The sequence below is a fragment of the Hemiscyllium ocellatum genome, chromosome 4, assembly GCF_020745735.1.
Source record: "Hemiscyllium ocellatum isolate sHemOce1 chromosome 4, sHemOce1.pat.X.cur, whole genome shotgun sequence".
NCBI classification, from domain to species: Eukaryota; Metazoa; Chordata; class Chondrichthyes; order Orectolobiformes; family Hemiscylliidae; genus Hemiscyllium; species Hemiscyllium ocellatum.
In genome coordinates, this window is record NC_083404.1 from 100,006,979 (window position 1) to 100,021,846 (window position 14,868).

At 41.3% G+C, this 14,868-nt stretch overlaps 1 protein-coding gene across 1 annotated transcript in view; it reads left to right on the plus strand.

Annotated features, from left to right (window-relative positions):
* Window positions 1–14,868, plus strand: part of tmem67 (transmembrane protein 67) — a 171,691-nt gene that overhangs the window by 120,509 nt on the left and 36,314 nt on the right. Inside the window, exons 18-19 of the mRNA XM_060824041.1 lie at window positions 570–669; window positions 12,640–12,779. Of these exons, the coding sequence (XP_060680024.1) occupies window positions 570–669; window positions 12,640–12,779 (240 nt within the window). The remainder of the gene's footprint in view (window positions 1–569; window positions 670–12,639; window positions 12,780–14,868) is intronic.

A 14,868-nucleotide genomic window follows, 5' to 3' on the forward strand; every position in this document is an offset into this window, starting at 1 on the left:
TTGCAAGCACTAAACCTAGAAGGAATCCCATGAGAAGCTGTCTATTTGGATATACATGGTATCATTAAAACTGAACTTGACTGCATGAGATCAATCATGAGAAATCCTTTTACTCAATGAGTGATTAGGATTTGGAATTCACTACTCAAGTATGTGATGGTGTCAGATAAAATCAGGGCTTACAAAAGGGAATTGGAAGAACCTAGACAGAAAACAAATGCAGGCAACAGGTAAGGGTGGGAAGTGGGATTAGATGACTTGCTCTTCCAGAGAGCAAAAAGTGGACCATATAATATTGGTCCATGCTCTAAGCATTCTATGATTCTATAATATGTAATGATCCAAACGTACCGTGAAAAACGCACATACTGCAGTTAATCAAGTATATTTATTGCTCAACGCATTATCTTCACAATTCCAGATCCCATCCCTAAACTGATATTACTGTAATCCTTTTATTTCTATGTTTTACTTGTTCATCACATTGTCATGTTTACTCTGTTCAATTTATTTTAACATCAAACTTATTATTTATTTTTATTTTCATCATTTTTGTTGTCAACTCTTAGTTTATTCAGCTTTTACATCAACTGGGAATACAGTTAACTATGGATATCTTTTTCATTGACTGGGAAAGACCCAAGGGTAAAATTGTTAAGTCCGTTGCAGGTAAATATTACACTTTGTCATCTATATTTCCTACTTTGCTATTTCGTTCAAATACTCACTTTTAAAATGTTGACAGATTTATTAATTATTTTGTGCATTTCTATTGTTGTTATGATTCCATTTTTTAAACCATATGAAATTTAAGTCTGAATGTCATCCACTGGAAGATGCTTACAGGACTAGAACATACACTTTACAATCCCATACTGTTATCTTTTACAGCCTGCCAATCAGAGATTCTCTTGACCTGAAATGAGTTTCATGCAATATTAAAAATTATGACCAGGGAACTGTAGGCTCATTAATTTAATTTCAAATATAACTGATTAATTCAATTATACGTTTGTAGTTATACGTTATGGTTGTCTAATTCAAAAAAAAGGTTGTGAGGATCAGTCCAACAATTACAGACTAGTTAGTTTATCATCACTGATGGAGAAATATCTAGAAACAATTTTACTCGGGATAGAAATAACAGTCATGTTGGAAAATTTAGTTTGATTCAGAAGGGTCACCATGGACTTGTTAAGGGAAAATCATGTCTAACTAACTTGCTGAAGATTTTGATGAGGACAAGACTGTTGGTGTGATAAACATGGACTTCCAAAATGTATTTAAAACAGTAGCACACAACAGACTTGTGAAAAAAATTATAATCCGTAGATTGAAAGAAACAGAAACAATAGTTTCCTCCGGCGGTCCGGGGATGTGCAGGTCGGGTGGGTTGGCCATTCTAGGATTGCCCCTGGTGTTGGGTGCAATGGTCAGGGGTGAATGGGGGATGGGGGACTGGTTAGTCTTCGGGGGTTGGTGTGGACTTGTTGCGCCGAAGGACCTGTTTCCATTCTGTAAGAAATCTAATCTCACTGGGCCACCATGCCACCTTGTTTTATGAAATGATGGAGTAATTGTATCAGAGAAGCTTGTATTAAATTAGATTCCCTGCAATGTGGAGGCAGGCTCTTCGGCCCGGCCGGTCCGCGCCGACCCTCCGATGGGTGGCCCATCCAGACCCTCTTCCCTCCGGCTGGTGCGCCTAACACTATGGGCAATTTGGCATGGCCACGCAGACACGGGGAGAGTGTGCGGACTCTGCATGGACAGTCGCCCGAGGCTGGAATCGAAACTGGGCCCCTGGCTGGCCACTGAGCCACTGTGTCGCCCTAGATTAGATGATTGCAAAGCTCACACTGGCTAGTTAGAGGAGGCTGGAGAGATCAAGAGAGGCAAGATGATGAAGGAATTTAGATGTGCAGATATGAATTTTAAAATAGATTCAGGAATCAATGTGGGTCACACAGCACAAAGTGAAGGGAATTATGTCCAAAATAATACAAGGCGTATGTGGTTCAGATGGCCTCCTGTTTATGGAGGGTACAGTGTTGCTCGTTGGCAGCTGTCTCAGTGAGTTACCATTTTTGAAGCTGCACATTGTGTGAGGCTGTGAATGAGGAGTGGGATGGAGTGTTTTGGAGATGTTTGTTGCTTGGTATGACTCATCCTTATCTGTGATGAGTGTGTTTGCAATTCCATGCAGTGCTAAGCTTGTAAAACCTGTACTTAAGTGAAAGGAACTAGTGTAATGTGCTATCAGTACCGAACCCTACTTTACATATTTAGCAGTCACAGAATGCATTCTTCCTCATAGGCCTTCTATATATAACTACCTCAGCTTTCAATACCAGCCCCCCAGACTTGACAATCACTGATACAGAACTTTCCACTCAGACTCCCAAACTAATGTTTATAGGAATGTTATGAATTTACATAATGACAATATTCCTGCTGATTGAGTGATAGCGTCATTTCACCCTTGTCAAATCTGTTTTCTTTGTGCCCTACATAATAAGAGAGAGGTGATGGTATCATCACTGTACTGTTAATCCAAAGACCTAAGGAATGCTAGATTCAAAGGGGATTACAGCATGGAAACAGGCTACCCAGTTTTCACAATTAAACTAGACACATTTCCTCCATTTGATCCATATCTCTCCATACCTATCAGATCCATACATTTCTTCAAATATTTATCTTTTTAATAGAATCTCTACAACGTGGAAGTTGGTCATTCGGCCTACCAAGTAAAGTCAGACCCTCCAAAGAGGATCCCACCCAAACCAACCCCTCTACCCTATCCCGTAACCTTGCATTTCCCATGGCAAACGTGAGGACTCCAGATGCTGGAAACCAGTTTAGATCAGAGTGTTGCTGGAAAAGCACAGCCGGTCAGGCAGCATCCGAGGAGCAGGAAAGTCAATGTTTTGGGCAAAAGCCCTTCATCAAGAATGGAGGCAGGGAACCTCCAGGGTAGAGAGGTAAATGGGAGGGGGATGGGGGTGGGGAGAAAGTAGCATAGAGTACAATAGGGGAATGGGGGTGGGGATGGAGGTGATAGGTCAGAGAGGATGGTGGGACCGGGGTGGAGGATTTAAGCTATAGGGAGAGGCTGGATGGGTTGGGACTATTTTCCCTGGAGCATCAGAGGCTGGGGGTGACCTTGTAGAGGTTTGTGGAATCATGGGGGGCATGGATAGAATAGGGGGCCGGGGTCGGGGTCTTGTCCCTGGTGTCGGTGGGGGGTGGTTCCAGAGCTGGCAGGCGTGGGTTTGGGGTGAGAGGGGAAGGATATGGAGGACAACTTTTTCACACAAAGGGTGGTACGTGTATGGAATGAGCTGCCAGAGGATGTGGTGGAGGCTGGTACGATTGCAACATTTAAGAGGCATTTGGGTGGGTATACGAATAGGAAGGGTTTGGAGGGATATGGGCCAGGTGCTGGCAGGTGGGGCTAGATTGGAATGGGATATCTGTCGGCATGCACGGGTTGGACCGAAGGGTCTGTCTCTGTGCTGTACATCTCTATGACTATGACTCTAAGTACAAAATTGGCTGAAGGCTTAGAAACAGAGATTAATGGTTAATGAATACTTCTTAAGTCTGAAGACAGTTTATGTAGAGTTCTCCAGGAACTAGTAGCGAGACCATTGCATTACTTGAGAAATATAATCTAGCTCTTGGTTTGCAGTGGACAGTTTCAAAGTTTCAAATTGCATAAAATTTGGGAATGTTGTAAAAAGAGAGATATAGATTAGATTAGATTAGATTAGATTCCCTACAGTGTGGGAACAGGCCCAACGAGTGCACACCAGCTCTCCGAAGAACAACCCACCCAAACCCACTTCACTACATTCACCCCTGACTAATGCACCTAACACCACGGGTAATTTAGCATGGCCAATTCACCTAACCTGCATATCTTTGGACTTCAAATGTGCATTAACACATTGTTGAAGTAGCTGGTTAATTGGCAGATAAAGTCCAGTGTGGAGATGTGTGAGGTGATGGTACAAAGAATATGCACAGTGTAAAGTATAGGATATTATTCTAAGGGTTTAAAGGAGCAGAGACACCTAGGTGTTTATGTGCATATGTCATTAGAGGCAGCAGTACAGATAAAGGATGCTGTTAATAAAGCATTGATTTCATTGATATGGAGATAGCATACAGGAAATTATGATGAACTTAAATAAGCCATTGATTAGATCTTTCCTTATTTCTGAAGAAGGGCTTATGCCCGAAACGTCGATTCCCCTGCTCTTTGGATGCTGCCTGACCTGCTGCGCTTTTCCAGCAACACATTTTCAGCTCTGATTTCCAGCATCTGCAGTCCTCACTTTCTCCCCATTGATTAGATCTCAACTGGATTACTGTGAACAATCAAGTAATCAAACAATCAAATCGTGGGCTGAAGGGCCTGTTCTGTGCTGTGTTCTAAAGGCATAATTCTGCAGATGTTGGAAAATTTGAAATAAACACAAAGAATGTTGGAGAAACCCAGTAGGTCTGGCAACATCTGTGGAAACAGGAACAGAGTTAATATTTCAAATCCAGTATGACCTTTTTCAGTATCCTGAAGAAGAGTGATATGGAGAAGAGTCATACTGAACTGGAAACATAACTCTGTTTCTCTATGTTCAAATGTTGCTGAATTTCCCTAGCATTCTTTGTGTTTGTTACCTTGTACAGTTCTGGGTGCAACAACAAAGGAACAAAGTGAATGAATTGGAGAGAGTGGAGAAGACGTTTAAGAAAATAGTGAAACTCAGAAGGTCTGGCAACATCTGTGCAGAGAGAAACAGTTAACATTTTGTATCTGCTATGACTGTTTTTACTATGGAGAAAGAAATGGAGGCCAGGGAACTCAGAGAAATAAATATTGGTGTCTTGAAAAGAGTCCGCAATACAGAAAAGGAAGCGCTGGATAGCTCAAAAAACATAAAGGTGAATAAATGCCTCTAAATATACCTTAAAATCTTCCTATTCATGTATCCATCCAGATGACTTTTAAATGATGTAATAATACCCACCTCCACCACTTCTTCTGGCAGCTCATTCCATACATGCACTACCCTCTGCATGAAAAACTTGTCCCTCAAGTCACTTTTAAATCTTCCACGTCTCACCATAAATCTATGCCGTCTGGTTTTGAACACACCTACCCTGGGAAAAAGACCTTTAATCATCCTATCATAAAATCATAGAATATCTACAGTGTGGAAGCAGGCCATTCCGCCCATCAAGTCAACTCCACCCCTCCAAAAAGCATTCCATCAATGCCCCTACTTTATCCCTGTAACCCTGCATTTCCCATGGCTAATCAATCTAGCCTGCACATCCCTAGAAACAATGGGTGATATAACATGGCCAATCCACTCAACCTGAACTTATTTGGACTGCAGGAGGAAACCAGAGCACCCGGAGGAATCCCACGCAGACATGGAGAGAATATGCAAACTCAATACAGATAGTCACCCGAGGCTGGAATTGAACCCAGGTCCCTGCTAACCACTGAGCCACCATGCCACCCTAATAAGGCTGTGTGATGTTTATACAATTAGATGACATGCCACGCTATGGTGGTGACATCCTGATCATGCCCCCTAAAGCAATATCACACACCTACTGTGAGATGTAACACATCTCCCTTTTTCCAAAGAAAAGCAATCCCAACAGACAAATGTCATTCATACATGTCAATTCAATGTGTTGTCGATTATGCTGTCAATTCAACAATTTGACATACATGTAAAAATAGAATTAACAAGATTAATAATTCAAACTTTGATATTATATCTTGCCGGGTGAATCCACTTGGCACTTCTGGCTGAAGATGAATAAAAATGCTTAAGCACCATCTTTTGCACTTATCTGCTCAGCTCCCCCATGATTAAAGGTGGCATTTAAGATGTAGTTGCCATTTCCAGGGAGTTGTTTAATGGCTGTATTTGTTGACACCAATGTATGTTCTTTATGCATCACTTTAAATTAACCTTTCCAGTTTTCCAAGTGGAGGGGTGGGGGAGACGTAGCTGGTGATGGATGGAGAAATCAGGACTGGTGGGGGGGGTGGGCAGAATTAGGACACGGGGGTGTGGTTGTTGTGGGTCTTTTCTGTGTAGGTTAAGGAGACTAGCATGGAGACAAGGAGAGGGAGATTGAGACTGAGAGAAGACCAAAGGGAATGGGGAAGAGAGCCAGGGAGTACAGAAAGGACACTCCAATGCCTTCCTTCCGCCCCGTCTTCTCGGATCATAGGCTCTCTATGTCTCCTCCAGAATCCAGAAATCTCCTTCTTACCACCCCATGCTGTGGCTTCTGTGCCTTCTTCCCTTCTTATTCCGAGGGTTTTCCCACTCCGCCACCACTGAACCCCAGTTCAAAATCACGCGTGCTTCCTTCTGCATGCTCAGCACTATACTCCTCACGATTTTATAAGCTTTGATAAGGTCACCCTTCTGGCTCTGAAGCTCCAGCGACAAAACCCCAGCCTCTCCCTATTGCATAAACCCTCCAATCACAGCAACATCCTTGTACATTTTTTCTGAACCCTTCCAAGTTTAACAACATATTTCCGATAGCAGGGAGACCAGAACTGAATGCAGTAATCTGAAAACAGCTTAACCAATTTCAGTGCTTCCAGATCTTTTTCCTAGGTAACCCCATTTTCATGTCTCAGACTTTGGAGACTCAGGATGAATTTCTTTTGGGGGAGGCAGTGTAGTAGTTTCAGATGGTGGGGTGCAAGAAACCTTTGTTTGTTACACAGAGTGGTAGGGTTCTTCAGAGTATCACAGAATCCTTACAACATGGAAGCAGGCCATTCAGCCCATCACATCCACATGACCCTCCAAAGAGTATCCCACCCAAACCCATCTCCTACCCTATCCCCATAATTCTGCATTAACCACGGCCAATCCCACCTAATCTGCACATCTTTGAATTATGGGACTAAACCGGGACACCTGGAGGGAACCCAAACAGTTACAGGGAGAATGCGCCAACTCCACACTGACAGTCGCCCGAGGTGGAATTGAACCCTCATCCCTGGTGCTGTGAGGCAACAGTGCTCACCACTGAGTCACTGTGCTGCCCCAGTTGTGTTGCATCAGTTGTAACCCTTGAGTGAAAGGAATTGGTCATGCCCACCCTCTTTAATTTCCATTTCCCCCTCTTTTTACCACGGCTCACATTTCAACCGGCCACCTTTCGTCATCTGTATTCTTATCTTCCCCCACTCACTCCCCTGTGGGTCAACTGATGAAAAGGCAGGTGGAATGAACTTATCCTTTTTCCGATGCTGGGAATCGAGTCTCGAAGTGGTCAATTAAACCATATCCAGGAGAAGCCTTTTTTAAAAGAGCCTTCCAGCTGTCCCAAATTAGCCTAATTCCGCTGCAGCCATTGGTGTTTTAGAGCTAAAACCACAAAATCCTGTCTGCCAGTTTGGGAAGCCCTGTACTGAGAGACAAGGAAGTCCAGGTGTCCAAAGAGACCTGGGTGTCCATTTTCATGAGTGACAAAAAGTTAAAGATTTGAGTTCAGAAAAAAAGTTGTCTTGTTGCAGTGGGGCCATGTTATTTCGATAGGGGCAGACCATTAAGACAGAAGGAAAGGAATTTCTTGACAGGATGATGAATGTTTGTAATTGACTATACCAGTGGACCATGGAAGCTGAATCATCCAGTATATTCAAGACAGAGATTGATAGATTTCAGGAAACTCTTGACATTAAAGGGTCTAAAGAGAGCACAGCAAACGGATAGTGGAACAACCTCTTTGTGCTGAATTGCCTACTACTGCTACTCCATCATTCAAGGAGAGTGGTGGGAAAGGGGGTTTTGATGTCAATGCAGTGACTGAAGCACAGAGCATTGCCTGAGTTGACCCACCCCTCGTCAACCCAGGCCACTCGACTGTTCCCAGGCTTTTCGATCTTACTTGACTCTCCTCCACCCATCCTGTCAATCCCGCTTGTATATCTCTCCAACCTCCCCTCGTAACCACACACTTGATGCTTTCGATCTCACTTGCCTCTCTTTTCCCTGCCCAATCCTGTCGATACCGCATATTTCTTCCTCAAACCAACACTCCTCACCACATTCTGTCAAAGCCACTTCTTCCCATTCCCCATCTGGTCACTCCCACAGCTATCAATCCCGCTCCTGTATCCCACCCCTGATCTTATCAATCCTGCTTGCCTCTCTTTGCACCCTTCTTCCCTGATCCCATGCATCCAGCCTGTTGACCCTACGTCTGTCTTCCCTCGATCCTGCCTGTCTCAAATCCTGCCCTTTATGCTGTCCATCCATGCCTATCGATTTTGCTTCTCTTCCCCTGTCTCTATTTCGCTTGTCTCTGTCCTCTACCCCCATCCTGTCAATTCTGCTTGTCTCCCTCGCACTCACCACCACTTCATGTTGTGCTTTTATTTAAGAAAGGCTCTAAGGAGAAGCCTGGGAAGTGTAGACCTGTGTGTCTGACATCAGTGGTGGGGTTAAGTTGTTGGAGGGGATTCTGAGAAATAGGATTTACATGCATTTGGAGAGGCAAGGACTGGTTAGGGATAGTCAGCTAGCTTTGTGCATGGGAAATCATCTTACAAACTTGATTGAGGTTTTTGAGGATGTAAGGCAATTACTGAAGGCAGAGTGGTAGACGTTGTGTACATGGATTTTAGTAAAGTCTTTGAACAAGATCTCTTTACAATCTTAGATAACCTGTTGACTACACCATCAATTTTTGTGTCATCTGCAAACTTACTAACCATACTGCCTAAATTCTCATCTGAATCATTTACATAAATTATAAACAAGAGTGGGCCCAGCACTGATCCCTGCAGAACATTGCTAGTCACAGGCCTCCAGTCTGAAAAAACACTCTACTACCACCCTCTGTCTCGCACTGTCAAGTCAATTTTCTATCTAATTGGCAAACTCTCTCTAAATCCTATATCATCTAACTTTACTAATTAGTCCATCATGCTGAGGACTCAGTTTTCAGCTGCTAGATCTGCAGTGAATGCAGAAAGGCGGCACAGTGACACAGGGATCAGCACTGCTGTCTCACTGCACCAGGGTCCCAGATTCGATTCCAGCTTCGGGCAACTGTCTGTGTGGAGATTTCACATTCTCCTCGTGTCTGCGTGGGTTTCCTCCGGCTGGTCCGGTTTCCTCCCACAGGATGTGCAGGTTTGGTGAATTGACCATGCTAAGTTGCCCATTGTATTAGATGCATTAGTCAGAGGGAAATGGGTCTGGGTGGGTTAGTCTTCGGTGAGTCGGTAAGGACTTGTAGGGCCGAGGGGACTGTTTCCACACTGTAGGGAATCTCAAAAAAAAATTACTTCACATGGTAGTAGTTCTATAGAATGCTCAGTGTGAAGATGGGTCCTTGTCTCTACAAAGACTCTGCTGGTGGAAGGAAGCATCACAACAGATAAGTAACTGAGATGAGGAAAAAGCTTTCCATCTTTGTTATCCCACTATCTACTGCACTCCCAGTTCAACAATAATTTCCTTCAAGGCGTGGAACCGAACCAATCTTGCTGATAGACATTGACATCCACCTACTCCCACCCTCCTCTTCTCTTCTCCCTATCTCCTCTCTCTCACACACACACACACACACACACACACGAATACACTTTGAAACGGTTATTCTACAAGATTGCTAAAACTGTGTCTACTTATAGCTCCTCTGGCTTCTTATCTTAATCTGTTGCATTTTCATAGTTTTACCACAGTGATTAAAAAACTTGCTACTATTGTTTCATAAAAGGTTCAGCTGTGATCTGTATCTTTGTTGCTTTTCTGTGGCTTCCTATGCCTTTAGCAACTTTCAGAAGCTCTGTAAGTTCCTGTGTTCCTCTATTATTAGCTGTACTCTGACACCACGTTACAACCTTGCAGAGTAACAGTCTGGCTCATATTGTGGCTTTACTAAAGTGGTGAATGAGGTTGCCTGCAGTAATGCTGCACATACAGGTCAAATGATCATGGCAAGTCAGGACAATCATTAGTACTGTATTGTATTTCTATCCAAAACAATGCACTACAAAAATTAATTTAATGTGTTGTCTGCTGCCAGACTAATAGGAGTGTGAATCTTACCCTGTCCCACTTGTAGAGAACTAAGTTTTAAAACTAACTCACAAATGTTTCTGAAAATCCAAATACAACGCCTCCTCCACCCACCAATTAATAATGACTGCAAAATAAAACATTTGTATCAGAAAGATGCAATGGCCTAGAAATTTGATCAAGCCATGTCCATTTTTGGCTTGATCAAATTTCTAGGCCATTGCGTCTTTCTGAAACAAATGTTTTATTTTGCAGTCATTATTAATTGGTGGGTGGAGGAGGCGTTGTATTTGGATTTTCAGAAACATTGGTGAGTTAGTTTTAAAACTTAGTTCTCTACAAAGATAGGATTTTGGTAGGAAGACTTTAGACTGGATTAGTATTCGCTGGTTTCCTGTAGGCCGAAAATGGTTACTGATTACAGCAGATTTTCTTGCAGGCCAGTTCCAAGTGGTCAATATTGTGACTACTCCCTCTTGTGATTTTCATTAATGATATGTATGTTGGAGGAATAGTATATAAGTTTGCAGTTACAGAGTCACGCAGCATAGAAGCAGACCTTTTGGTCCAACTCATCCTTGTCAACCAAGTTTCTCAAACTAAACTAGTTCCATTTGCATGCATTTGACTAATATCCCTCCAAGCTTTTCCTATTCATGTACCTGTCCAAATGTCTTTTAAATGTTCTAACTATACCTGCATCTACCATTTCCTCGAGTAAAGAGTGAAGTCTGCATACGCTGGAGATCAGAGCTGAAAATGTGCTGCTGGTTAAAGCACAGCAGGTTAGGCAGCATCCAAGGAACAGGAAATTCGACGTTTCGGGCCAGAGCCCTTCATCAGGAATCCATTCCACATACAAACTATCCACTGTGTCAAAAATTTGCCCCTTAGGTCCCTTTTAATTCTCTCTCCTCTCACCTTAAAATTACGCACTCTATTTTTGAACTCCCCAACCCTAAGGAAAACCCTTCGCTATTCACCTGATCTATGCTCCTCTTGATTTTATAAAACTCAATCTCTTATGCTCCTTCAGAGATCTGTGGAGAAGCACACGAGATCTGTGAGTACAATAATATTGGATAAAAGTAATGCATACAGATCTTGATATGGTAGTGGAATGGGCTCAAGTTTGGCAAATTGGCAAATCAATAGGCATGTGGACATAGTTAATGCAAAATATATTTATATCCAAACAAAACAGAAATCAGTATTAGAGAAATTATTTTTCATAACTAAAGCCATTAGTACTAGCTAAAACAAATAGAGTATTAAGTTGATTGCTAGGAGTTTGGTCTTTTAATCAAAGAAAAGTTGTAATAGCATTAGAAGCAGGTCAGGAAATGTTAAATTTACAGATTCCTTTACTGAGGTTATGTTATGAGGACAGTTTAGACAATTTGAGCCTGTATCCATTGCAGTTTAGAAGTATTGGAGTTGATCTTATTGAAACATCAGCTCCTGATGTTAATTGACAAGATGAAATCTAAGAAAATATTTTCCCTTGAGGGAGAGACTAGAACTCGGGAACACAATTTAAAAAATAAGGATCATTTAAGATGGATATGTCGAGAAATTATTTTCTCTCATAGAATATTTCATCTAAGGAATTCTGTTCTCCAGAGAGCATATTTTGAGACAGATTCTTCATTGTAAAGAGGGACAATATGTATGGAATAGACAGAGAAGTAAAATTGAGGCCACAATTTCATCAGCTACAATCTTATCAAATAGTGGAGCAGACTCAAAGAGCTTACTTCTGCTTCAAATTCATACGTTCATGTGATTCACTATAGAAGGAAAGATAGAATGATGGTCGACAAAGGGAAAAAAAAGCAGTTGGTATTTTCAGCATAATTTTATGCCAGAGATAAAAATTAAATATGAACAGTTTGGTTGAGTTGGAAAGTAAGAGTGGAGAAAGGTAAAAGATGACAGGTCAATTATTAAAGTAACTTTATAATAGATTATTATAAAAGTGGGATGCTTTTAGATAATATGAAAGGTTATCTCTGCATTACATGAAAATACATTAAAATTATTAAAATACATTAAAAGAATTTCTACATTGGTAAAAGGAAAGGCACACAAATGGAAATAAATAATGAATTTACAAACTGATATAAATAGAAGGCTTGAATGAAAGCAGAAAATGCTCGAAAAATAATTATGTCCAACTGCCTTAAAAATCTTAAAGGAAAATAAACTCAAGTTTCATTCACTCCTCATCAGAACTGTACTCTGGCAAAATTTTATACACAGATTGTCATTTCTAAAACAGAAACAGGATCTTTACTTATTTAATACTACTGCTTTCTATAAAGGGAAGTGGAAGTGTAGCTTAACCCATGTGTTACTAAAATCTATATTCTGACTACAATATTGCAGTGGGTCCAAGTGAATTATGAAATACTGCTACTGAGCTTAGTAACATGCCTTTCCTTTGTTTAAAGCTGATTATTTTGTGATGCATTTTCTATTCTGTGTCTGTTTTGGATTTTAATACTTTTTAATTCATATATAAATCAAATTGTTTGTTCATTGCTTATAGGTGGAGGTGATATAAAGACTGCCCCAGCTCCTGTGAGCATTTGGAGGACGTACTTTGTCGCAAATGAATGGAATAACATCCAAACAATCAGAAAAACTAATCCTATTTTTCAACTTATTACTGTTATTTTCTTTTTGAAAGTAAGTTTAACATCAAATAGGTGAGGAAAAGAACAAGCATTCAAAAAATTGAAATAAAATTAAAACCAGTCAAAGTAAAATTAAATTCATTTAAAATAACTTTAATTGAATAATATACTTGAGATTGCTACAATCGTAAGAAGCTGGGGGCAAAGACACAACCTGAGAAGGGGAAAGGTATACGAATAATTTAGATTATATCCCATTATGTACGTGGTAATATCTAAGATAGGCAGCCAAATAAGAGATTGCAGGTCCATGCTTGAGTATGCATTTGAGGAAGTGGGTGATTAGGACTATTACTGTTTCAAACTTGAATAACAATAAAATGCTGAGGATGATGGAAATCTGGAATTAAGACAGAATGTTCTTGGAAAGATTAGACAGGTCTGACCCTATCAGGCAAAAAGAGAAACAAAGTTAACATTTGGGTCCAATGTGACTCTTCTTCAGAAGTTTAGAGCAATTGGATTCAAAAGGTTAACTCTACTTCTGTCTCCACAGATGCTGCCAGATCTGCAGAGATTTCTCAGCATATTTTATTGTCCTTTGGGATTTAATTTGCCTTTTTTCAATCTTGTACTTTCCCAGATTTCAAAGACAAAGTACAAGTTGTTACTGTTTATGGTCACCTTTATGGAGAGGAGGTGCTTTTGTACGTTTTCGGGCAATACAGTTAGTCATCAATTCAGTGATTACTCAAGATATAAACATTTTTATTCTTCCACTTTACCTTACATTTTCCTGTATACAAAGGTATACAGGAAAACCACACACACAGACCAAATCCTGAACTACGAAAGCAACCACCCCAACACACACGAAAGGAGTTGCATCAGGACACTGTTCAAAAGAGCCAAAACACACTGCGGTACACCGGAACTGCAAAAAGAGGAAGAAGAACACCTATACAATGTATTCGCCAAAAACGGATACCCGCGCAATTTTATCAACAGACACCTAAGGGAAAGACAACGGAACGAGGACATGCCACAACCCAAAGGACTAGCCACACTACCATACATCAAGTGCATTTCCGAACTGACAGCCAAACTACTGCGACCACTAGGACTCATAACAGCACACAAACCAACAGCCACTTGCAGTCAACAACTCACCAGAACGAAGGACCCGATACCCAGCATGAACAAAACTAATGTAGTGTACAAAATCACATGCAAGGACTGCACAAAACACTACATAGGACAAACAGGAAGACAGCTAACAATCCACATCCATGAACACCAACTAGCCACAAAACGACACGACCAGCTATCCTTAGTAACCACACACGCAGATGACAAGCAACATGAGTTCGACTGGGACAACATTACTATTATAGGACAAGCCAAACAGAGAACAGCCAGGGAATTCCTAGAGGCATGGCACTCATCCACAGCTTCAATCAATAAGCACATCGACCTGGACCCAATATACCGACCACTGCAGCGGACAGCTGGAACTGACAATTGGAAGCGGCAGATTCAAACCACTACAAATGCCGGAGGAAACATCACAGAAGCGCTTCACAGGAGGCTCCCAAGCACTGAGGATGTCAGCTAGACAGGGGATGAAACATTTGCAACACAAATTCCCAGCTCGGCGAACAGAACCACAACAATGAGCACCCGAGCTACAAATCTTTTCACAAACTTTACCTTGTCCAATAAAAGAAAATATTCAGATTTACTTCTTTTTCCTCTACATTACCTATCTTTCTCACAGCTTCAAAGATCGGTGGACATGTGCTCCCAAATCTCTCACTTCCTTTTTCCCTCTCAAAATTCTCTCATTTGTTCTGTCCCCTGCTTTCCTTGCCCTCACAAAATACATTACGTCATACATCTCTGTATTGAATTCCACTTGTGACTATTCTATCCACTAAATTAAAACTCTGAAATCCATTCTGGAGTCAACAACTATCTTCTTTGCCGTCAACTACCTTGCCAAATTTTGTGTCATCTACAAATTTCCTAACTACACCTCCCACATTTAAAGCCAAATCAGTAATATATATATATATAAAACAAACAGCAAGATTATCAATACTGAGCCTGTGGAACGGCATGGAAACTACTTTCTGTTTGCA